This window comes from Barbus barbus, assembly GCF_936440315.1.
Source record: "Barbus barbus genome assembly, chromosome: 15".
NCBI lineage: Eukaryota > Metazoa > Chordata > Actinopteri > Cypriniformes > Cyprinidae > Barbus > Barbus barbus.
The window spans coordinates 10,220,595-10,246,236 of record NC_136743.1 but is presented as its reverse complement, the minus strand read 5'-3'; the positions used below and the strand labels follow the sequence as shown (position 1 = coordinate 10,246,236).

Genomic DNA, 25,642 nt, shown 5'->3' with positions numbered 1-25,642 from the left:
ATGGCCTCTCCAAAGTTAGGTGTGTCAGCAACCACAACCTCCTGTTCATCCTCCTCTGCTGCTGCTTCTCTCTGTGTGCCTCCACACCCTAGAAGCCCTAGCTCTGTGCCTCAGGGTCCTCCAAGTCCAGTTACACCCTCTTCCAGCCCAAGCACAGTCCCCTCAGCCCCAGCATGTGCACCCGTCAGTATTGCTTTCATCTTGGAAGAGCTACGTGTGTTGCAGCAGAGGCAAATTCATCAGATGCAGATGACTGAAGAAATCTGTAGGCAAGTACTGAGATTGGGAGGAGGATCTTGTGAAGTGGATTCAAAACCATTTACACTACCATCTCTGCCACAGCTCTGTTTAAAAGGTTCTGTTAATAACCCCAGACCTTCCCGACCAAAGTCATCACCTCCACCTACCTCTGTGGCTCCTCTTTTGGCCTGTTTCTCATCCCTGCTACCCCCTCAGACCACCTCTAAGTCCTCCAGACATATCCACCCTCTCTTGAATGTCTTACGCCCCCATAAGGCACAGTATGACAGTGGTGTAGTTACTCCAGCAAGCTTCACCAGTCACACAAGTGCTTCCACATCCTCATCAATGTCTACAGCTGCTGCCTCAAACTATCCACTTACACTTTCTCTTGGCCTTCCATCTCAAAAATCATCCACCACAGGAGCTAGTGGACACAGTGGTGTGACCTTCCCAAACCAATCTATACCAGCAGCTGCTGTCCCTTCAGCCCCCTCACAGGATCCAAAACTCTCTGCTCAAGGAGGTACGACTGTCTCATTGTCAGGGCGTACGCAGCATGCATGCCGATTTTGTCGGAAACTCTTCAGCAGTGATTCATCCCTGCAAATACACTTGCGTTCACACACGGGGGAGCGTCCTTACCAGTGTCCTGTATGTTTCAGTCGGTTCACCACACGAGGGAACCTCAAGGTCCACTTCTTGCGGCATCGTGAGCAAAACCCTGAACTCTCTTTTTCATTGTTTCCCTGTTCACTTTTTGCATCTGTAACTGGAGGATCGATGGGAGGGTCAGCACAAATGCAACCAAATGCACAAATCGCCTCCTCCAATACAAATGCTACACAGAGGCATCAAAAACAGCAAGAGGATGATCTGCGTGGTGACAGTCTTGAGGGAACTACTGCCTCAACACGTGCCACAACCTCATCTCTTCCTCCTAGTATTGATTTGGCCCTGCTGACCACTGCACACTCTCTCCTTCAGCTCAATCGCGCCGCTGCTGCTGCAGCTGCAGCCTCTACATCCACTACCTCCTCAATCACATCCTCATCACCTTCCTCTCTGGCCTCTACCCTTCTCTCAGCCCCTGCCTCATCCACCTCCTCCATTGCTGGGGTGTTTAAAGGAGTGAAACGCTTTGATGAGAACACCCCACCAATACCTACTCTGCTTCCCCATTCTGCTTACTCACAGCTTGCCAATTTACCCAAAATGTTCTTCCCAACATCTTCCGCTCAGCATCATGCAGGCCACGCGTTTCTCAGGCCAACAACTCCAGCTGGATCCTTCCTGCCATCCCCACAACAACACATCACATTCCCGTTCACAGCATCATCCACTACCCCATCCATCTCAACCCCAACCTCAGACACATCGAAGCTGCAGAGACTGGTGGAGAAGTTAGAAAAAGAACCACAAGGTCAGTCACATTGGGTTTCATCCATTGGGGAGACTTCTACCAGCAGCCATAGTGTAGAAGGAGCATTAAGCTATAGCAGCAGTGGTTTAATGAGCACAAGCACAAATGTGGCCACCTCACTTCCATCATCTACAATGCAAATACCATCATCCTTCTTCAAGGAGTCACCCTACCTGGGACTTATGCACTCTACTGGGACACTTGCCCCTAATCAGTGTAGTGTGTGTCTGCGGGTGCTAAGCTGCCCAAGAGCATTACGATTGCACCAGGCTACTCATTTAGGTGAGCGACCCTTCCCCTGCAAGCTATGTGGTCGATCCTTCTCAACTAAAGGAAGCCTTCGAGCACACCTTGCCACCCACCGTGCCCGCCCACCAAACAGTCGTGCACAGAATTCTTGCCCCTTGTGTCAACGGAAGTTTACCAATGCCCTTGTGCTACAACATCATATCCGCATGCACTTAGGAGGACAGCTACCACCAGAGCACATGCCAGATACCTCAACAGAATGTGATACTTTGTCCCATTCCGAGTCTATCGAGCTCTCTGCTTCAGAGATGAGCCTTAGTGCTACAGATGTTCAGTTACTAAATGATCTACAAACCATTACGGATTCTAGACATACTGAATCCCTGGCTGTCAGTACTGCTCTTACAGCATGTGCTATAACCTCCAGCCTTCCTGCTTCACTTAGCTCGGGTCCTATACCACCTTTAGACCTAAGCCCTGAGCCATCCCTGAATCCAACCCCCCATTCACCTCCAACATTCAGAGTTGATCCACCTGAGCTCTCTCTGAGTGTACCTTCTCCAGTGGACTCTGCACCCTCCCTTGTCCCCCCTGCCACTCAATCAGTGTCAGCAACAACTGGTCCTGATGCCACTGATGAACTATCTTTTGAACTTTCAAGCAACACTGCCTTCTTGGAAGATAAAAAGATTTCAAGCTCCCCTGCTCTGAAGAAAGAAAGCCCGCAAAGAAATGACTGTGAACGCAGTGAAAATAGATCTGTCTCACCTATTCCAAATCTGGAGGATCTTCTTAGTATACAAGCTCATAATGCGTCCAGAGTTCCTCCACCACATCCGGAATCAACACCACCTTCGCTCCTTGCGCTGAGATCTGAGAGTGCGTCTTGTCATACAGTACGCCTAGAGGAGACTGACCAAAGCCTTCTCCAAACATCCAAATTAATCCCCCAAGAGTTCCCTAAGGAAGAAAAGATGGAAGATAAAATACATAAAACACCAAATAATGGACAAAGGACAACTCCAGATTTGAGTATTAATGCAGATATGGTATCAGACTCTGTAAACAAAACAAATGAGGATGAGACTGAGGACTGTGACACGCTTGTTCAGAAGACCATAAAGGAAGCTCACAGTAGTTCAACTGCAAAGGATAAAGCAGATACAACAGCAACTGAAATGGACAGAACAGAATCAACTGTATGCATATCACTGACTCCCAGTCTTCCACCTCCAATGCCAGAGAAAAAAATCTACCACTGTTCTGAATGTGGAAAAGAGTATGCAAGTCGCAGTGGACTTAAGGTGAGTGGCATTCTGAATTCATTAAGCTAAAGAATTATTATCATACAGTGTGAACATCCAGTTTAACATGGTACAATGTTAGTTACGCAATACATTTTTATTCTTGTCTCGGTGCAATTTGAAAGTTACATGACAATTAAAGAACATCTCTTACTATAACTTCTAGGGACACATGAAGCACCATGGTGGATTTGTCAAGGCACCCCGAGCTGTTGCAAAGACCAAGGGCCCAGAGAGAGTTTTGCATCATGAGCGTTCACAAACTCACCACCTTGCAACCTTCCTGCCTCCAGGACATCAGTGAGTTTTTTTAACCAAGCCCTCCAGAAACATCAGCAAGCATCAGAATGCTCTCCCCTAGACCCTGTTACAGGAATCAGAAACAACATATTAAGATGAATTTAATAGCGGACAAAAGGGAAGAAACCTGATGGATATTATGGACTATGACTAGACTGAGAAAAAAAAAACACAACCCCACACATGTACACACCTTGAGGGTTATTTCTTGGTTTTTAAAAAAATGTCCCTGATCTTTAACTCAGATCCTTTATATTAAAATACCTGCATTGTGTATTTTAATATATGTAATGATGTCTAAACATCTTATAGTACTTCCTTGAATATTATGTGATGTTCTTTTAGATAAATGTAAATTATTTTGTCTGCGTAAGTTAAGATGGATTCATTTACTTTTCCAAAGTGAAGATCTTAAGGTAGCTAAGGATTTGAACAGTAGCTTTGGGTGAGGAACAGACCAAAATTTACTAAGCCAATGATGACATAATTGATAATTTCCTCACTAAGAGTTATTGTATTGGTGTACCATTTCTTTATTCTTAAAGAACATTTTAAAAATATGCGGTGTTTTTGATCAAAATCCATAAAGGATGGCAAAATTTGGAGGGAGTGTATTTCAAATTAAGAAATATACTAATTACTTACTTAAAAAGCACCTTGTCGATACCTTGTTCCAGGGCAGCCATGCACAAATCATGGTAATCAACCTTTGGTCAAAACTTCAAGCTCATATCAGTTTTCAAGCTCAAATGTGTAAAAACATGCCCTAATCAAAAAACTTAATACACAGTACAGCTGGAGCCAAGAGGAAGTAAATGTTAAATTGTTTTCTTAGGGCAAACCAACTGTGAACAAGTGTTTTTAACAAGCTGATATTTTAAACACTTCATAAAATTTACATTATGTAAATTCACATGAAATATTCTTGACTTGTACTAAATCTTCAGGATTTTACTTAATCAGTTGGAAAGCACCAAAACACCAAACTGTAAATATGACCTCTCAACTATGTCCATTGTGTCCATGTTTGTCCTGTCCCGCTGTACAGTATTAGACAATATACTGCTCTTAACACCAACTAGACTAAAGAGTCGGGTAAGATTGTTTAACAAGCCTGTATGTCAGTGTAAGCTCTTGTTACTTTAATATTGTCAGTGTAGCTATTGAAAAAGATAGAAATAAATTGACCGATTCTGAGATGAACCACTATGTAGCTTAAAAGGTAACCCTTTCTATATTTCTTGGTGGAAATGTTTGTTTGTTTGGTGATGTTTGTTCTTTGTCTGGATACTTTTACATGTACCTTCCATAGAAATGAATTGGGTGTATGAGTCTGACTGTGAGTTGTAATTTCATGGTACAGCTAAAAGAAAATAAAAAACAGTGTATTCATGACAAGAACCAGAATATGCATTTCTTTTAATCACGCACTCTTTGTTGTTGTTGTGAGTATAAATCTCATCTACAGTGATGTTATTCTTCCTTGGTGGTCCGATGGAAACACAGTTTTCTTCACATATAGGCATCCCTAATCTGTTCACTCCCTAACACAATCAAACTCCTCTGCACTGCTTCTGTGTGCGCCACATCAAGCGCAGTGAGGGAGAAACTGGAGGAAGCGTTGACAATCTGTCTGAGGACTGGCCTCTAATCTCTTGCACCATGACAACCATGCAGAGGCACATAAGGAAGACAGAAAAAAAGCAGAGTATAGTCTGTGTAGTATGTGTGTCTTGGCATATGTGTATATTGGTGTGATGTTCAAATTCTGTATGTATGGGTTTTTAAAATGAGTACTAATCCTGTATAAAAACAGTTTACAGAATTACAATTACAAGCAAATGCTGCACCTAAGAGGGTCACGTGTGCAAGCTCACTAACAGGGTAGACTATTCGTAAACTTCACAAAGCTGGACTTTATGGCAAGGGTGGCATTTGGTAACTGCTTGTATCCAAGGCCAACGCGCCATGTCACAAAATCTGCAATACTATCCCTGCAAAACCTTGGATTTGCGCAAAGGAAAAACTTATATGGCCTAATAAATCATCTTTCACTGTTACATTCTGAATGGATTTACCATAGACTGATAATAGCACATCCATACAGCTTGCAAGTTTTATGAACACCCGAATGTTCAAATAGACCTCATGTTGCATTCAAACATACCTGTCGTGGCCTAATGGTTAGAGAGTCAGACTCGTAATCGAAAGGTTGCGGGTTCGAGTCCCCGGCCAGCAGAGATTGTAGGTGGGGGGAGTGAATGTCCAGCGCTCTCTCCACCCTCAATACCACGACTGAGGTGCCCTTGAGCAAGGCACCGAACCCCCAATTGCTCCCCGGGCGCCGCAGCATGGCTGCCCACTGCTCCGGGTGTGTGTTCACGGTGTGTGTGTGTGTGTGTGTGTGTGTGTGCATTTGTTCACTACTCACTGCTGTGTGTGTGCACTTGGATGGGTTAAACGCAGAGCACCAATTTCGAGTATGGGTCACCATACTTGACAATATGTCACGACTTTAACATCATTGAACCTTGTGATAGAAGTAGATCACCTCCATCTTTCCACAAATCGTTTAGGACAGCCCAGCAACAAGGATGGAAGCTCTTCTAAAAGTAAAAGGAAAGCTCCTTGTTAGTCACTTGATAGTAATATATTTTTCTCTTATGTACGAAACATGCAATGACAGACTCTCACCAGAGTGTGGCAGTGTAGCTCTTATAGACTGAAGACAAAAACTGGTGTTTTTTTAACAAACAAAAAAGTAGGGGTGTTCGGTTCCGGTTTTTTTGGAGTCGACTCCGACTCCCGACTCCTAATTTTGGAGTCGGTGGAATCGACTCCTCGACTCCATTTACTTTGAATTAAAATAGGGTCAGGATTCAGAAGGTGCGTCTCAATATGCTTCCTCGTTTCCTCACTTCTCGTTCGTATGTCCTACGAGTTCTGTTCAATGAAACGCTTTCAAGTGTTTCCACATGCACGACGTTGAACTGTTGAATTTTAAACAACGTTTACAAATATCACAACGAACTTTAGTTTTGTCTTCGGTCTGGTTGAAATATTTCCACACGGTTGAGGTCGGGGTTGCCATTATAAGTTAACGTTACTGGATTCAAAAACAGTCATCACTCAACAGTATCACTCAATCAACCACCACTTGCCAATTATGGGCATGTCCCACTCTCATCCTGAGGACTGGTACATGATTGGTTCGTAAAACCTACTGCAGTGTTTTGTGCCAATCACAACCAATTGACTGTATTGAACCACATCATGATTGATTGAGCCGCAAAACAGACCCAACAGAAAAAAAACTATCTATACATTATTGTTCTTTGTTTTCCTCTCATTTCTTTATCTTTTTGTTTTAATTTCCATTCATTTCGTTATAATGAACTGTTGCTGTCTTGAACTTGAAAAAAACACTCGACACTGGGAGTCGATTCCTGACCTGGAGTCGATTCCGACACTAGGGCTAGTGAGAGTCGAGGAATCGACTCTTTTGGAGTCGACTCCCCATCTCTACAAAAAAGTATACTATACATCAGTTTGCCACTGAAATGCTGTTAAATAAAAAAATAATGAACTATGGGAATTTGTCACAAGTCAAGGAGCCTGGATAAAGTACCCCACTGTAAACGTTTTAAAAATGTAAAAATATTTAAAATGGTCCCAATCTAAAATTTTTATTATTAAATTCAATAAATCAGAGTTAAAAGAAATAGCCTACACTTTTATATAATGGTAGGGGACTTTCCAATGACTTGCATATACACACCCATTTTTAATTCTACAGCTGTCACAATAACATAAACGATAACATAAAAAAGGCAAAGTAAATTAAATGAATGCCCTGGCATCACGCGCATATTTTTCCATTCAATCAGTTTTGTCATGCTTGTTTGCTTTAGCAATGTTTTGACCAGACAGACAGATGGTAAACACCAAACAAACGTTAAGCAAAACCATGAATTAAAATGGCAAAAGCTAAACAATAGCCTTGTTAAAGAGGAAAAAAACTATGGCAGATGAAGTATTTTCTCTGTCCACAAGGTCGAGCCAAGCAAAGCAGAAGAAGGTCGTCAGCAAGGCCATTAAGTTCGAGCGGGATGGGCTAATGTTGCGGAGGGAGGGCTTTGGCTTTTCGGGGTCAGTTTTTCGGCAACACCTATCGAGCGACCACGTCTACAGCCCGGAGAAAGGGGCTGCATATGAAACCGAAGATTTGAACCAACTAGTGCAATGACAGAAAACTAAGACAAAGAGAAATTTCGCAAGGAAAAGTGTTCATCTTCATACCGGTTTCTCTCGATGCGACATTTCCACGCTCAGCTTAGCAGTATGATTTTAGGACTATAGAGTATCAGTCACTCCGATGCACTAGTAATCTATAGCAGTAATTGTTTACATTTTGATAAACTTAAGCATTCTCCCTTTCTCCTGGAGAAGTCAAAGTTCTCGTCTATTTTGTACCACAAAAGTGGCAGGCGCTAGTTTTTTTAAGCGTGGTTATGTTTTGACAGTTGCAAGAGCAGCCAAAATTAATTAAATTAATAAACGTGTTTTCCAAAAGGACTCATCGACAGAAGAATGATTTGGAGCCGGTTAACGGAGCTATTGCTCCTGATATTTGTGTGCGCGCACAGATCGTCCTCGAAACAAGATACGAAACCTGAGGTGAGTATCCTGCATTTTTCTCGAGATGTATATGTTTTACTTTGTGTAAAGGTCTGAATATCACCTCTGCATAATAATAATAATAATGTAAGTATAACAAAAAAATCTACTACGTCAAATATAATACTTTACAAACTACTTTAGTACATGCATGCCAAAACACGTGTGACCTTCACAGAAGTGGGTCAATTCTTGTCAATCAAACGATTGTATGATATGAGACTCCTGCTGTACAGATTTAGGAAGACTGAAAATTAGGGGTCCTTAATTTAAAGTCTTAGTGTGAATCTCACAATACCTGTCAAGAACAGGTGGGGCCATATTTCACCACAAAATCTGGAAATAAATTATTATTGGTATAAAGAAAATAAAGCCTATTTGCATTGACATTAAACACATTTTCATGAACAATTTTCACTTTTGAAGCACAAAAAATAAATCTATCATTATATATTTGTACATGTCTGAGTCTTATTTCACCCCTCATCTTTAATTTTTGCTGACTTGAACAATAATCATAAAACATTACAGTCATTTTCAAAATAATAGGAATTACCAATAAAATATATAACAGTAAAACATTGAAACATTTCGGGAGGAAATGTGCATAAATGTCATGAAAATAATGTCATGATGCAAAACAACTTTATGGTCCTAAAATAGGCTTCATTTTCATCTTAATTAAAAAATATATAATGTGACATGTTTTCAAGAGATTTTTCCAATTGTACATTTAGAATGAAAAGATTTAATTGTAGATTTAATCTCTAATTTTATCACAATTTCCAATTTAACTTTGAAAAGATGAGTGAAATCCAGAAAGGATTATATTATGGATGTTATTACCATTGTGAGGTTTTAAAATCAAATGTTCATATGGGAAATCTTTTATCAGCTGCCAGTCATTAGCACTGTTCAGTCACATATGTTTAGCTTTAAGAATCTCTGCTCAGTGATCAAAGTAAACACTTAGAAAATAGAATTCTGAATTAAGGTCAAGTAAGAGACCGCAGAGAATGAAAGATGCTGAGGATGCAAAAAAGAACGACCAATTACCACAAGAAAACAGGAAAAGTCATGCCTGTAATGTTGTGGTCAGATTGTGGATGGATATGCTGAGGATGAGTTTGGGGGGAAAGGTTTTTCTGCTCCTATAAGCTGCGGGATTTAATGGATGACATCTGTCCTTAGTTACAGTCAAAAAAGAGAGGAGGGGTTTAGACAGGGCGGAAAACTCCATATGGGCTCTTTTCTTCTTCTCTTTCTCCACTTTGGCTAACAGGAAGTCATCACAATCCTGCAGGAAGTTCTCCTAATTCCTTAAGGATATCCTTAAGTTATAGACACCTGTGGTTTTAGACAATATTAGTGTCAATATCCACGTCCCGTTGTTGTGAAAGTCATATACTTCCCCACAAACCATGACATGCTATTTTTAGTATGCTTCTTGTCATTGACAGCAATGGTCATGAATAAATCACCTGAAGAACTTCTAGGGAGTTTTGCATCATAGTACTTTATTGGGTATGTGCAATTGGCCTTGCTTTATAGGACAGAACCAAAGGAAATGGCCAGGGGATTTTTCCATTCGGCCTTGACCACATGGCTTTAGAACAGATGTGAGATGATGCCAGCAGTTAGTGATGTAGTGTCAAAGCGTAAGGAAGGAAGTAGGATGTGGAAGGGGGTGGCATGTTACAGAAAAGAGACACAAAGAGTTGGGAAAAAAATGGGGTTGATCTTTTTAGGCAGGAAATGTGGTGGGGTGTGAATGATACAAGTCTGCATAAAGAATAGAACTTATTGTAGGCTGAAAAGTGATGCAATTTCAGAAGCAAGAGAATAACAGAAAAATGAAAGGCTCAATTGAACTACAAATTGTCCAGTTCCTGTGTCACTTAAGCCAAACAACCCACAGACCTTTGCAGTAGGTCTGAAAAAGTACTGGAAAGATAATTCCCAACATCCTTTCCTGTTTAATAGTAATTATCCTATTTTGCACTTTCCATTTGAAAAAAAAATATTTTTCATCAAACAGCCAAGTGCCTCAGGTGTAAAAATCTGATCCACTGATTTATAAAACACATGGAAAGATGATTATAAATAGTAACTTCAGACTTTTTCCACCAAGCATCCAATTTCAAATAATTGAAATAAAATTGGAATACATTCTTCCTTATAGAACCACTAATCAATAGCATAGAATTTATTCCAAATTTAAATGAAATACAAGGAATTTAGGGACTTCATAGTGCATGAATTTGCAGAGTAAACTTTTTTTTTCGTGATAGGTAAACTTCAGTGGTAAACTTGTTGTAAACTCCAATGGATCTTGTGTTGATGTTACGGTGTTGATACATTTAGCCAGCTGTTGAGGTTCATTAGCAGTTGAACTGCATTTTTATGATTTGGCTTCATTGGATTTGGATTCACCACATGCTCACCCCGATTCTGTGTTATTCCATTGGCCCAGAGAGAATGGAAGTTGTGACTCATTTTCCCTTAAAATTGCATGTCTTTCTCTCAAGTCTCTCTGGTTTTAATGTGCATACGCGTTCAAACACAATATGGTGCCTATTGCTCCTTTATGTACATAAAAAAAGTCTTGTACACTGTCATATCTTGCAAAATTTAATTTTCAGATATATCTAAGCTAAAATGCCTAAAGAAGGTTCATAGATAATTTAATAAGTCATGACTTTTGCAGTTTTCCTTTGAATTGGACGCCTACCCGCAAGCACCTCAATGTGTGAAAGGTGTTAGAAATTGGTTATTTAAATAGGTCTGGGTGGCTATGAGATCACCTGATTATTCATTTCAAATGATAAAAAAATTGCAATTTTGGACAAAGAGGTTTCCCAGTATTTGGTCTTGTATTTTAGTATAATGACATAATCATAGACTGATCATTGATGACCTTGCACCACAATTTTAGCATACAACAGAAGCGATGGATGACAGTAATTCCAGTAAATCTTACATGTCCAAATTGTATTTATAACTTTGGGGAATAATGAGTTAACCTTTCTGGGAAAATGTAATGATGCCTTTTTTGTGGAAAAGACAGGAAGTACTAGCAAAAAGAGGTAGATTCTGCTGAGATGTGTTTGAGTTCTAATTTTGAACTTGTTTTTGAGAGATGCAAGAAATGTTGCGCAACTGCAAAGACATCACTCGTGATGTTTGTCCTTTTTCAATTCACTACATGTTATTAATCCAGCTGGTGTCTCTTACCAGAATGTGATTTCAATTGTAACCAATTTTAGTCACTGGATCGCGTAGGGGACACGTTCAGCTTTCACAATCTCAGCCATCCCCCACCAATCCATATCCCATTAACAGCCTTTTTTCCTCATATGGATATAACACACTGAACCTTTGTTTGTGCTGTAAAGGACTGAGAGTGAGTCACAGACTCACAATGTCTGATGATATAAAGGAATGGAGAAGAACTTTTGTGGGAGTTTAGAAATATCACAGACGAGAAAAAAGTACCGAGACAAAAATAAAAGAGAGAGGAATAAAAAAAGAGAAAAGTAGAGGAATAAAAGTACAAGAAAATAGGAAGGTCTTAAAAAAACAAAATTTCCAGGATTGCATCATGTTTTGAAGCATCTGACTGTGGACGTAATCACATCTGCTGCCAAGACAAAAACCATTATAAACATAAAATATGCTGATCATGCTGAGGAACCTCTTTCTGTTGACACTTTACTCACAAAGACAAGCTAAGCTACAACAACCAAATCAATTGATCCAAATGTTTTTCTCTGTATGAGCTACAGCTGAACGAGTGTGTGCTGAGGCCCCACAGGGTGTGTCTTGCCCTTCATTCCTGCAGTAGTGTGTGAGAGAGAGAGAGAGAGAGAGAGAGAGAGTGTGTTGGAAGAGGTAGGGAAAGAGGGATTATAGGATAGGGGCTCTGTCTCTGAGGTTTCAATGGTATTAACCAGAAATTCCCTGGGATATTACTAACTGACAGTTTGGTTTAACTGGAGACAGTATCCGTCTCCCCGAGGGAGTCACAGACAGATAACATTTCACCTTTCATTATATCATATCTCATCCTATATTCGCACAAACAGAAATGCGTTTGTGCCGTCACTGACTCAGTTTCAAGATAGAGAAAATGCAGCTTCTTTCTTTTGCCTTAAAAGAAAGCACGGTCATAAATCACTCTAGACACATACTTGATATATACGTTTGTTTAGAAGTATTTGTTTAAGTGAATTTTGAATACAAGCCATTGCAATGTGTATAAATGATTTGTGTCATGAACTGTGGAAAAGAACTGCCCAATCCCTTGGGTTTGTGAGTTACAATACACTCCTACCCACACTAAATGAAGTTGTTGTCAACTGTATTCTAGTCAATTCCAATTCCCCCAAAAAATGATCATTTTCTTAATCAGTTATTTGCCTTGTTTTCCAGTAATAATTAGCATCGAAGCATTGTTAAAACAATATAAAGTGTATTTGAGAAGCAAAATTGCATAAAATAAGAATTATATCTTCAATTTACTTTACACTTTCTTACCTTGTTGGCAATTTTTTTTCGTTTCATTGATGAATCCATCAAAACAAAATTGGTTAAAAACTGGGCTAAGAAAACTTTCATTCAAGTCATTTTTCATTCAAACATTTCATTCAAAAGTCTGAGGTCAGTAATATTTTTGTTTTTTATGTTTTTGCTCATCAAGGCACCAAAAAACAAACAAACAGTAAAGACAATAATATCATGTTACAATACAATACTTAAGTGTTTTCTATCTTTCAAATATTTCAAAACGTAAATTTTTCTAGCAATGGTGAAGCCATTACTTTAGTATCATATGATCCTTCAGAAATATGCTGTTTTGCTACTCAAGAAAGGTTTCTTGTTGAAAAAGGCTGTGATGCCCTCTAATTCTGTCAGAAAAAGTATTTACTGTCACTGTTTATCATTTAAATGCAGCACTGTTAAAAAGATTTCTTTAAACAAATCTAACAACTCTAAGCTTTTAAATGGTAATGTATTAAGTAAAAACAAGATGTTTTTTTTTGTTAAATTTTTTTTAAAAAAAAATTTTTTTGCAGATATCTCTAAAACAAAAATCAGATAAGATAAATTTTTGTAATAATAGAGTTTAATGCCATAGTCATATAACTAACATCTGCATAACAGTATATCCCCATGCATCTCAACTTAAAAACAGAAAACATTTTAATATAATTGAAAATTAACAAAAGGTTTCTGTCCAATAACAAGTACCTTTGTCTCTCTGTCTCATGTTCTAGGCATGGCTACAGCAATATGGTTACTTGCCACCCGGTGATCTCCGTACACATACAGCCCGCTCTCCTCACTCCGTCTCCTCTGCCATTGCTGCCATGCAGAGATTCTACGGCCTGAAAGTCAGTGGCAACATGGATCCTGCAACTCTAGAGTAAGTCAACTGCCCACATGATTCATACAGCAGTGTATTACTGTGAAGTGTAATTAGTGCTTCCATGTCTAGTTAATAACAAAAAAAAAAAGAGTCTAGAAATTCTCTCCATGGAATCAGTCTTGCATTTTTTGAACACCTGTGGCTAGGTGTTCAAAAAATGGCCCATCAGTTATGTAGTTGTTAGTCATGGAAGCAGAGAGTGGAAAAACTAGAGCATTGTGTCAGCAATCCTCCACTGGTTTGCAATGAGGCACGGAAGATGTAGAATATATGTGGACAGAAATTAATGGCCATCCTGTCCAAAATCACTGAAATTAAATCTGTTGTGCGGTGGATGGTCTAACGTATTGGACTGTGATTGCCAGGGCAATGAAGAAGCCCCGCTGCGGCGTCCCAGACAAGTTTGGAGCCGAACTGAAAAGCAACCTGAGAAAGAAGCGCTACGCAATCCAGGGACTCAAATGGGATAAAAATGAGATCACATTCTGGTAAGAGACAACTTTAACTCCATTCTGTTGGATCAATAAAAGAGCATGTATTTAGGTCATTTTAGGCACAAAACTCCCATCCAAACCATTACCTATTAATTGAGGTTTGCTGTCATAAACGTTTAGATATGGCTGTGGCTATGCTTTAGTAAATATGCACCACACTTATGGAAAAGTCATCTTTGGCCTACTATATGATTCTGCTCCACTGCAGCTATGGCCAAAATTCCTGTGTGACTTGTCTGTAATGTAAATCATTTTCTCTCCCCCTTTCCTTCATATATTCCTCTTTTTCCTATGCCCTACTTTCCTCTGATTGCCTCTCCAATTCACCCTTTCTTATCTCTTCACAGCATACAGAACTACACACCAAAGGTTGGGGAATACGAAACGTTTGAGGCGATCAGAAAAGCCTTCAAAGTCTGGGAAGGAGTTACCCCTTTGCGATTCCGAGAGATCCCTTACAATGACATCAGAGACCAGGTTGAAAGCTTTGCAGACATCTTGCTCTTCTTCGCCGATGGTTTTCACGGTGACGCCAGTCCATTCGACGGCGAAGGAGGATTTTTGGCTCATGCTTACTTCCCAGGCAATGGCATAGGAGGAGACACACACTTTGACGCAGCAGAGCCTTGGACCATTGGCAACCGTGACCTTTTGGGTAAGGAGTACAAACACCAGAAGTTAGCGAAAATACTCTAGACCTCCCAAGGATCTCACTTGTTTTTGTCAGTATGGATGGCGGTTCTTGTCTACATATGAATAAGTGAGTTCAGATAAACTCAAACTTGTTTGGTTTGAATATTTGTGTAATAGAACGAGTGAGGCAAGTCCAGGCAAATGTTGTGTTTGTGCACACTTTCATTGAATGGGGCTGAATCAACCTTACCTTTTCATGGTAATGTTTGGAACATCTCCTTCTGAAAAGCTTTTCTTTGATGTTTCCCTGCTGAGAACTGAATGCCCGAAAACAATATCTGAAAGAACAGAATAATAGCTCTCAGCTGTCATTTTGTGCTATCTATTCTTAGTGTCTCGAAATAGATGTTTTTAATGTGTGCTGCACAATTATACAGCATACTACTTAAGGTTTGCCAAATCTGACCTGTGCTGACATGGTAATCTCTTACTTTCATTCAGGTAATGATGTGTTCCTGGTGGCTGTGCATGAATTGGGTCACGCCCTGGGAATGGAACATTCAAATGACCCCTCCGCCATCATGGCTCCCTTTTACCAGTGGATGGACACAGAGAACTTTGAGCTTCCTGAAGATGACCGTAAAGGCATTCAGCAGCTTTATGGTAAAACAATCAATATCATTGCAACATGAATTGCTAAACCACACCGTAGTTCTGTTCAAGACAGTGTTATCATTAACTAAAGCTAGAATAATATATTTACAATGTATTCATAAATCACTTGCACTATCATACTATTTAATTCTGCAGTCAGACTATTTATTTGGCACAAAAACAAACCAAATTAGCATTAGCAAATTATTCTGGTTTGCTTTTCAAAGCTTATTCGTTTTGGATAAAAGAATCTGCTTGATGAATACAGCTAACTGGACAATAAATTGAACATTATACAATTAATACAACTAATAAAACAAGAATTTATGTAACAGAGTCAAAAATATAGTGATGAACAGCAGCAGTTACTAAATTTTTAGACTATTTGTTTAATCAGTTAATCATTTATTTAATCAGTGAATAGACCAATGTGAATCAACTAATTCACAAAATTTTTGCACCGTGTAGGACCAAACACCGGAGGCCGTCCGAGACCACCTGTCACCCCGCAAACCCCCCACCACACTCCATATCCCACACCATACAGGCCCGGAGGACCTAGCTTTGGTCCTGACATCTGCGAAGGCCATTTTGACACCATTGGCATTTTCAGAGGAGAAATGTTTGTGTTTAAGGTACGAATGGAATATGTGTGTACGCATTGGCTTGGAGATCATGCAGTATGTGTGTTCATCACAATTCCTGTCCCTGTGTTTTAGGATAAGTGGTTCTGGCGCGTTCGTAATAATCGAGTTATGGAAAATTACCCCATGCCAATTGGACATTTCTGGAGAGGTCTGCCTACAAATATTAATGCTGCCTATGAAAGAGAAGATGGGAAATTTGTCTTCTTTAAAGGTACTAGTCATCTTCGATCGTATGATTTCAAATGGAAAAAAGTGTGATTTTGTCCTTTGGCTTTAACAAGCCTGCCTATTGCTTCAAAAGTAATATCATCTCTGGCTTGCAGGGGACAAGCATTGGGTGTTCACTGAATCGAACTTGGAGTCAGGTTACCCGAAGACTCTGAGAGAAATGGGCAACGGTCTTCCAAATGACAAACTGGATGCAGCCCTTCTGTACACCCCTACAGGCAACACCTACTTCTTCAGAGGAAACAAGTCAGTAGCTTTGATATCCCATAATGCAAGGCATGACAACAAAAGGAGCTTAGATCTGAAACTATTTCTTATCTTCAATCAGATATTATCGCTACAATGAAGACACGCAGTCAGTGGATCCAGACTATCCCAAACCTATGAGTAAATGGCAAGGCGTTCCAGACAACATAAAGGCTGCCTTCATGAGTCGAGATCAAAGTAAGCCTTTCACCGCCTTTTGATTTTTAAATTAACATAAAAATAAGCCTTCTCATTCTGACATGGTTGTTCTTTGAACGACCTTAGTACATTATACTAGTACATCTACAACAGTACATCTGTAGTACATCTTAGTACATTGTCAGTCATATGACACATGCACACAGAATTATTCATTAACACAAGAAAACACCTATTCGCAACCACTTACTATGTGCTAATAATACAGAACACATTTCCAGTTATACTAAGCTTTTGTCTGTTCATTCTGAAAGCAAAAACACTGCGTAATATGATAAAATCACGCCAATTAGTTTTCAGTTCACTCCAATGTTTTGATATAAATTTTTTGTGACATTATAAATGTTTAATGCATCCTTGCTGTATTAAAATCTTGATTTCTATTTAAAATAAATGCTGTTCTTTTGAGCTTTCTATTCAACAAAGAATACTGAAAAAAATAAATGATGAGCACCAAAATCAGCATGGCTGCTGAAAATTCAGTTTCGCCTGTGATGGAGAAATAACATTTTGAAACATAATAACATATATAAAAAAGGTATTATAAATTGTAATAATATTTTACAGTATTATTGTTTTTACTATATATATATATATATATATATATATATATATATATTTTTTTTTTTTTTTTTTTTTTTTAAATCAAGAAAATGCCCTCTTGGTAATATTAATATAATAGACACACATGCACATATATAATTATTTTTTATTTATATATTAATAATTTGTGGCATTGTGCATGGTTAGGACATAAATCTGGCCTGCGTCATTTCCTGACCCCCATTCCCCCCTTATTCCAATATTTTCCTGCCTCTCTCTAATACAAGACATACATTAAAAGAAAAATAAAGAAGTAATAAAAAAATATTTACTGTAGTTTTATTGAAACAAAGTCAGGATGTAGGCTTTGGGCCAAAGATCGCTACCATTGTATAGTCCTGACCTTTCGTCTCTTAAATTTCACAGGTTATACCTACTTCTACAAAGCCAACAAGTACTGGAAGTTTAACAACCAGTTATTAAGAGTGGAGCCTGGATACCCCAAGTCTGCACTTAGGGATTGGATGGGCTGTCCCAATGAGGACTCTAATACAGGTGGTGGAGGCGGAGGAAGTGACCGTGACCGTGAAAGAGAGCGTGAAAGGGAGCGGGAACGAGAGCGTGAACGAGAGCGTGAACGAGAGCGTGAACGAGAGCGTGAACGAGACCGCACACGTGAGGAAGACAAGACTGAGGATGAGGGCAAAAAGGAGGAGACAGAGGTGATCATAATCGAGGTCGAAGATACACCCAGCAGCGGAGGAGGAGCGGCTGCCGTCGTGGTGCCACTCATGTTGCTGGTCTGCGTGATACTTACGCTCGGAGCACTTCTCTTCTTCCGCAGGTACGGCACACCGAGACGCTTGCTCTACTGCCAGCGCTCCCTACTGGACAAGGTTTAAATGATTAAGAAGGGATAATGGAAGAAAGGGAAGGGGAGGAGAGGAGAGAATTGAGAATATGGAAGAAGGGGACTTACTAGCAAAGCAAAACCAAAATGAGAAAAGCAAGTCTAAAAAAATGGTTTTGGTCAAAAAGGGACCCTTTGATGTTTACTTTAAAAATGATGCCACTCAGACAAATCTCTGCATTTTTATATTTTGTAATTAGTGGTTTTGAAGTCATTTTGCTTTCACACTTGTGCCAAGTTCTTCCCGCACGCTGTATAAAGGTATACAGTACTTGTTTTTCCCCTGTGCCACTTTCACTTCATCTCTCCCCTCTTCTCTCAATGTCTTTCTCTTCTTTCCCTTCTGGTGTAGCCAATGACGCCAGCTCATCGCTGTTTGTTTAGCCTTTTGTAAATGTCATTTTAAAGTTGTGATTGTTGTATGTCTGACTCATTGTGAATTCTTACCCTCTGTCGAAAACAACGTTTGTCTCAATCAGAAGACTTTGTACTTTTATCTCAGGTTGCGGCCAATGCTTATCACATTTCCAGCAGCCTCATGCAACTTTTATAACAAAACCGTACTACCATGGTTTTTGAATGTCATGCCATGTTATAGGGTTCACAGTGATGAAGAAACCAGGGAAAACAAATGAGAAATTGTTCAACTTTTGTGAAAATTCATAAAAACGGATTATACTAGATTTACATTTTTCTAGTCATACTTTAAAATAATTTAAAACATAGTCAGAAATTGCTTTTTGCAAGTGTAATTTCTGTTAATTTTTTTCAATTCTGCCAGGATGCATGAACTAGAGAAGTCGGTCAGAAGGTGCCATAGTACCATGGTATTATCTCTAGTACTATATAAATACCTTAGTGCATGAATATCGTAATCATTCCGTACGATGGTATTGCCATCGCTGAATCATGGGACCACCATAATACTTTTTGAGTGTTCTCCTATGCACAATGTTATAAGATATTATAAAAGATTATTTGCATTGGCTCATGAAAGGTAATTCTTTTCACTAAAGCAACACTGGGTTCCGCTCCCACCCCATGCAACTCCCAACTCAGGTTAAGAAACCAAAGTCATGTGCCATTCCAAAGATAATTGATACTTATCCCACTAACAATGCCTGCAAAGCTGTGCTGTCTGTGTCCTCCAGTAGTATGGCTTTAAATTGTACTGTATTTTTAATAATTACTATTATTGATAATGATGATGTCATTATCATTATGATTATTACTATTGTTATTGTTCTCCATGTCAAGAATGTGTTTTTTTTTTTTTTTTTTAACAATTGTCATTAAAAATGTCCTGCTGGACAGGCAATAATGTATGTCTTATGAAGTGGCTTTAATTTGGGAAAAAGTGAATGGGTGGGTTTGTATTTTTGAACTGAAATAAATTTGTAAATATATAAATGATATTTTCATTGCTTGTGTTTACAATTATTGAAAACTTGGTGCTTTTAAAAAAATAAAAATCTGAATTTGAATAAAAAAACAATAATGATAATAATATTTAAATGATGATGATCATTATCTAGAAATAAATTGTGCTCGTTTCAAACCTTTTTTTGTTTGTCAAAAATAAAATATTTTGTAAGTTTTCTTTGCTGTTTCTTTTTTTGACTTTCTGTGTCTACCAAACATAAAACATTTAGAAACCATTTAAAGGGATAACTCCCTTTAAATTCTGTCATCATTTACTCACCCTCATGTCGTTCCAAACAGGTATTAAAGACTTTCATCTGTGGAACACAAAAGATATTTTGAGAAATGTCTGTTTTTGTCCATAATATCTTTTTTAATGAAATGTAAAAGAAAGAAAGTCACATTTGGACACATTTGGGTGAGTACACAATGACATAATTTCTATTTTTGGGTGCACTATCTCTTTAACATGTTTGTTTAGCCCACTCACTCTTCTGCACAACAGCGAGGTGAAAGGAAAAGCAGTTCTCTGTCCTAATCTCCAGCTGCTCCTCTCAACCTACATCTGAGTCCAAGACTTCTTGCCCTCTTCAGTCATATTTTCCGAACTTCTTGTTACCACCCAGAGTCCCCTGTAAGAAGCATATCTCTCATTAATGCATCTCATCCTGTTCCTCATGACCACACAATAAGACAAACACCCTGCACTTTCACACATAAATTACGATGTCCCCACATAAGCTTACGTCTTTTGCATAGAATTGCTTTTTTTCTTGTCATTTCTGTCCATACTTCTCTCTCCTCCCTTTTGCTGGCACTCGGAAACACTTGGCCATATAAATGGGACGGAAAAAGCAGGCTAGGTCCAAGGATTAAGTGAAACCAGGAATGATTATAATTCCGCAAACCCTTTTGGCACTGTTCACAAGGAAACATATCTCTGTTATAATGCGAGTGTGTGCGCGCCTTTGAAAATAATTAAACTTCCAGATACTCATTGAGGCACAAACATATGTGTAAGTGAGAGATGATACTCAATTCAGTGTGCTTGTATATCCTTTTTAATGGAGACAGCCGAATGTACTTGCTTTTTGGAATAAGCAACTGGAGATGGATAATGTTTTGGCACTCTGGGTCCAGTCATGAGGCTTTGGGGTAGCGAGGCAGGGCGGACGTTTAGAGGCCAACGATCAAGGAGAATTCCATCAACAACATCTGGAATCCAAACTGCCTCAATACCAGCACACTGAAGGAGAAAGGGAGGAAAACACAGCTTATCTGTGCACATACTGTTGATGTAATACAAATGATACAAATGAGATCAGACATCGGTCTAAACATAAAAGTGCAGTGCAAGCCAACAAAATACACAATGATAAGCCTTCAAGGACTGCTTTTGTTGTTCCTAAAGTCACTACGTATTGTATGTATTTTAGTCAGAGCGTATCCCGCTACACAAGTACTCTTTTTCACTCTGTGCACATTTTAAGCAAGTTCAATCTTTTCCCAGCTGATTCTGCAGTACGAATAACAACCTCAGCACTTTCTGCTCTGCCCACAATTCCCTCCATTTCTCTCTCTCTTTTTCTCCAGGCAAGCAGAGTTGAGTTTCCTCAGTTTCTGCAAAGTAACTCACTTTTTTTTCTTAAACAAGGCTTAACTGAAAACATTAGCAGCACCACAAACATTTCAAGTTTTTCTCTTAAAACGCATTCTATCTTTTTTTGAAGGTCTCTGGGAAAAGAAGAGACTTGCCTGGTCTTTGTGATCCATTTTACGTCTTGATGCTGCTCTGCTTGTTCAAGTGAAGTCAGCCGCATGCTATTTAACCTTTACTTGACTCTCTACTTGTATCCACTTCTTTCAATATGGAGAGAATTCCTGGTTTTTCAAGCCTAATGGGAAGAAGAACACACTTTGAAGTGTCAAGTAAAACAGATTCAAAGTATATGCTAGAAAAAGTCATTTTCTTTCAAATATGTTTATTTGCTAACCACCGAGCTACAAACACTTAATAATAAAACTTTGTTTTTATACAATAGCAAAAGATGAGATTTTTTTTACATTAAAGAGGTTAAACAGACAAAATGAACAAAATCTAACTTGGACCATCACTTTAGCGATTAGCCAAACTTATTTTTATCCATTTTGCTAACCATTTTGTAGAGTTGGCTAGTGAACACTACCATACATTTATTAGGTAGATAGGCTCTTGTGAATGTTTTCAAACTTAAAAGGATCTGTTAATGGGGAAAAAAGATTCCTATGTACAGAAAAAAAGCAATTATATTTTGAATGAACATGAGGCATGTGAGCGTGATGCTCCTAAATGCAAACATGTTTTCCACAGTCTGTATGGGATGTAAATTAACAAATAATGCAAAGTCCCCCCCCAAAAAATATATATATATACAAGTCTTAATATAGGACACGTATGGTTTTTGTTTCATCAAGCCATAAAACAGCGAATCAGAAATCATATTCTGTTCCAATAGGCTTACATGCATAGATATGTATTTCTGAACTATCTGTCCAAGTCCTGAACAAAAGAATCTCTCAATTATATTTGAAAAAAATATTAAGCAGCACAATAAATTATAAACTATTTTACTTGAGCACCAATGTAGAATGATTTCTGAATGATCATGTGACACTGAAGACTGCAGAAAATTCAGTTTTGCCATCACAGGAAAATTCAAATTTAAATAACATTTTAAAAAATATAATTGTAAAACATTTACATTTTTTCTAAAGGTATTGCATTCATATGTTGTATGTACACAGTTTATTTACAGTTTGTGCACCGTTTTGTAAATGAGTTCTCTTTAGGGATCCATAAAGAACGTGTTTTGTATGAATATCCTCATTGGGGACTGCCTGTCACACCTGTTTCTATTAATACATTTTACTTTTTGCCCCGTTTTTACTGGAACATAATATTCCACTTCACATGTGTTCTGGTACTCAAACACATTATACATCTTGGTATGAGAGTTTGCATTTTGTTACATGCCTGTACAGAATAAATCTAATGCAGAGTTTGCTAGAAGTGCACATAAAAGAAAAGAGGCACCTGCATTAACGTGTTGAGCTATAGGAAACATACCATCTACACTTAGACAGGGTGTGGTGTGAGTGGAGCAGGTTTTTTTCCACTGTTCCAGACAAGAGATTGTCTGTGTGTGTGTGTGTGTGTGTGTGTGTGTGTGTGTGTGGGGGGGGGGGGGGGGGGGGGGGGTCAGGTTATAGCAAGTAAAACAATCAGCATCTCTAAACTCACAGTGTTGGTTCTTTCCCTCCTTGTTTAAAAGGTAAACACCTCCAAAGTGGGCAGGAAAAGACTCCCCACCAGGAGCTGCTGAATCAGTCTTTCTACCCTCCCCCTGCCTACTGCACCAAACCCAGCTACCCTCACTCTAATCCAGTCACATCCTCCAGGAAACCCTGCTTCAGCTCAGGCCTGCAACAGTTAACTGGTCTCTTTCTTCACCTTATGACTTTAATGACTGGACTGCCACATCAGAAGCATGAGGTATATGTTGTTCCCCTCCTTTGTCTGTCTCTAATATTTGCCTTTTTCCCTCAGTACTCCCTCGGTTCTCATCAAGTTGAGTTGCATTAGATTCTTCACCCCTCCTCCAACACTAAACCACATACGGTTCTCATATATAAATCCGTCATCAAAGTCTAACTCAAAGCCAAGAAAACGGATGAGAAACATGATGCACAAATACACTAAAGTTTACATCTGAATGTGTTCATAAAATGTCTGAAAAGCAGTGGTTTCTAGCTTTTGTGCTGTAAGCAGAACTTTTGCATGAGGAATTCAGGTTTTTACAGCTTGAACCAAGTGGCTTTGGGGTAGTGAGAGAAAGAAAGGGGGTTAGAAAGAGTTCTGAGATGCCACATCAGAGGGGGGCTTTGAAAAAGGAGACCTGTGGTTAGTTTCTCCAGCTGCTGGACACAAAAGGCAGTGCAGTGGGAAGGGGGCGTCTGCTGAAGATTGCTTAAAATATGTTTACACTGCTCATTCATCAGCAGTTATCACAGGAAGGGCAGGATGTGGTAGTATAGCATGATCTGAGGGCCGGGGCAATTGGGGTGTAGGTTATCCTTACATTACCCAACCTGGACAAGATTTAAGACAAAAGCACAATTGTTGTTCTCCCTGTATAAAAGATTTTTTTAGGTTCATACAAATTTAAAGGGAAAGTTCACCCCAAAATTAAAATTCTGCCATTATTTGTTCACCCTCATGTTATTCAGAATTTATATGCTTTTATTTGATCTCCTTTTGCTCATACAATGACAGTTCATAGTGGGGGGGTATAAAAATACCCCAGAATATGTAAATGTGCTATGTTCAGAGACAACAAACACAAGAACCAACGCAGAACAAACCTGGTGTGAAAATGAATCTGAATCTTGTGAGATTTGTTGAGGTTTAATGGAAAGGAGGACTAGTGAATCTATGGAGCTTGATAGATGGGGTTCGAAATGTTGTATGGGGCTCTATGTAGATTTTGTATTTTGTTTCATTTTGTTGGGAAAAGAAAAAAAAAATCAGATTGTATATATAAAAAAGCATTTTTTAAATCATTCTTTTAGCACTGGCAATAATGTTATAGGTGGACAAAACATTTGGATATGCATTATGGACTCACTTCTACATGTGGATTTTGTACACATATTTGTATAAGCAAAGTTACTAATTGATGTTAGTCACATGTTAAAGATATGTTTAAGTATTGTGGATATATGTTGAAAAGTATTGTAGCATTTATCCCAGTTTCAAAGATCTCCATTGTAAATGCATTACTGTAAACACAATTTTTGCTTGTTTTTATAAAGTGAGAGACAAGCCAAAGTAATTCTGTGGTAATCGGCTGTATGCCATGGATACTGTCGACAGCTTGTGAACCTGAAATATTCCTTTAAGATAGTGAAGTGAAGTGACATTCAGCCAAGTATGGTGACCCATACTCAGAATTCGTGCTCTGCATTTAACCCATCCAACGTGCACACACACAGCAGTGAACACACACACACCGTGAACATACACCCGGAGCAGTGGGCAGCCGTTTTATGCTGCAGCGCCCGGGGAGCAGTTGGGGGTTCGGTGCCTTGCTCAAGGGCACCTCAGTCGTGGTATTGAGGGTGGAGAGAGCGCTGGACATTCACTCCCCCCACCTACAATTCCTGCCGGCCGGAGACTCGAACCTGCAACCTTCAGATTACAAGTCCGACTCTCTAACCATTAGGCCACGACTTCCCCTTCCCCAAGATACGTTCCCATGTAACCTTTATATGTGGTTTGTGAATTACTGTACATCAGCTGCAATGATAAACAAACCATCTTCTGAAGAACTTTTAATTTGGCCAAAAAAGTGACTCAGGTCCACTTCTGAAAAGAATGATGCAGCAAGTGCTGCCTAATCCCAGAGTCTCCGATCTGTCTGACACACACAGACATATCTAAGCTTTTTTATCAAGAACTGCAACAGACTTGAGCACTTCCTCTGACAGCATCTAGTGTCCGAGCTTCTGAGAAGAAACTATCGGTCACAGAAGCGGTGCAGGGTTGGGCTGTGTGTGGGCACGGGAGGGTCGACCCAGTTCAGCTGCCCTATGCAGAGCGTGTTGCATCAGGCTGGAAAAATGCTACACTCAGCCACCAGGGCACTAATTACAGAGGACCTATGCTGAGCTCGACAGGAAGGACGTCAAAGACCAAACATGGAGATGGAGGGAACGAGGCAAGAGAGAGAGAGAAGGTAGACAAAGCAGTAAAGAGAGGAAGCGGGCCCTTAACAGCTAACAAAGCTGTAAAAATAGAAGGGTGGGAGTTGAGACGCAGACAGGGTGTGGACATTTTCTGAGGCATTATATTTACCTGCTTGTATGCAATACGTAACCAGCCAACAATAGGTTTTAGAGATGAGTCTGGAACTGGAACAAATGACCTTCCTCTTCACACAACCAATCATGAGCAGCACATGGAACGTAACCTGCAGATATGCAAAAA

General features: G+C 39.3%; 2 protein-coding genes across 2 annotated transcripts; both read left to right on the top strand.

The window, feature by feature from the left end:
• Positions 1–7,762, top strand: LOC306880973 (uncharacterized protein; the record flags this gene model as incomplete). Its single annotated transcript, XM_079434768.1, has 3 exons — positions 1–3,216; positions 3,383–3,516; positions 7,570–7,762. 3 exons carry the CDS (start codon positions 1–3, stop codon positions 7,760–7,762), a joined length of 3,543 nt encoding a protein of 1,180 aa, XP_079290894.1.
• LOC306881699 (matrix metalloproteinase-14-like) lies at positions 7,540–19,608 on the top strand. The gene is made up of 10 exons (XM_079435918.1): positions 7,540–8,193; positions 13,470–13,618; positions 13,987–14,109; positions 14,463–14,770; positions 15,250–15,411; positions 15,871–16,037; positions 16,122–16,260; positions 16,373–16,523; positions 16,606–16,721; positions 17,712–19,608. Exons 1-10 carry the CDS (start codon positions 8,107–8,109, stop codon positions 18,185–18,187), a joined length of 1,878 nt encoding a protein of 625 aa, XP_079292044.1. The 5' UTR covers positions 7,540–8,106; the 3' UTR covers positions 18,188–19,608.
• Positions 19,609–25,642: the final 6,034 nt, after the last annotated feature.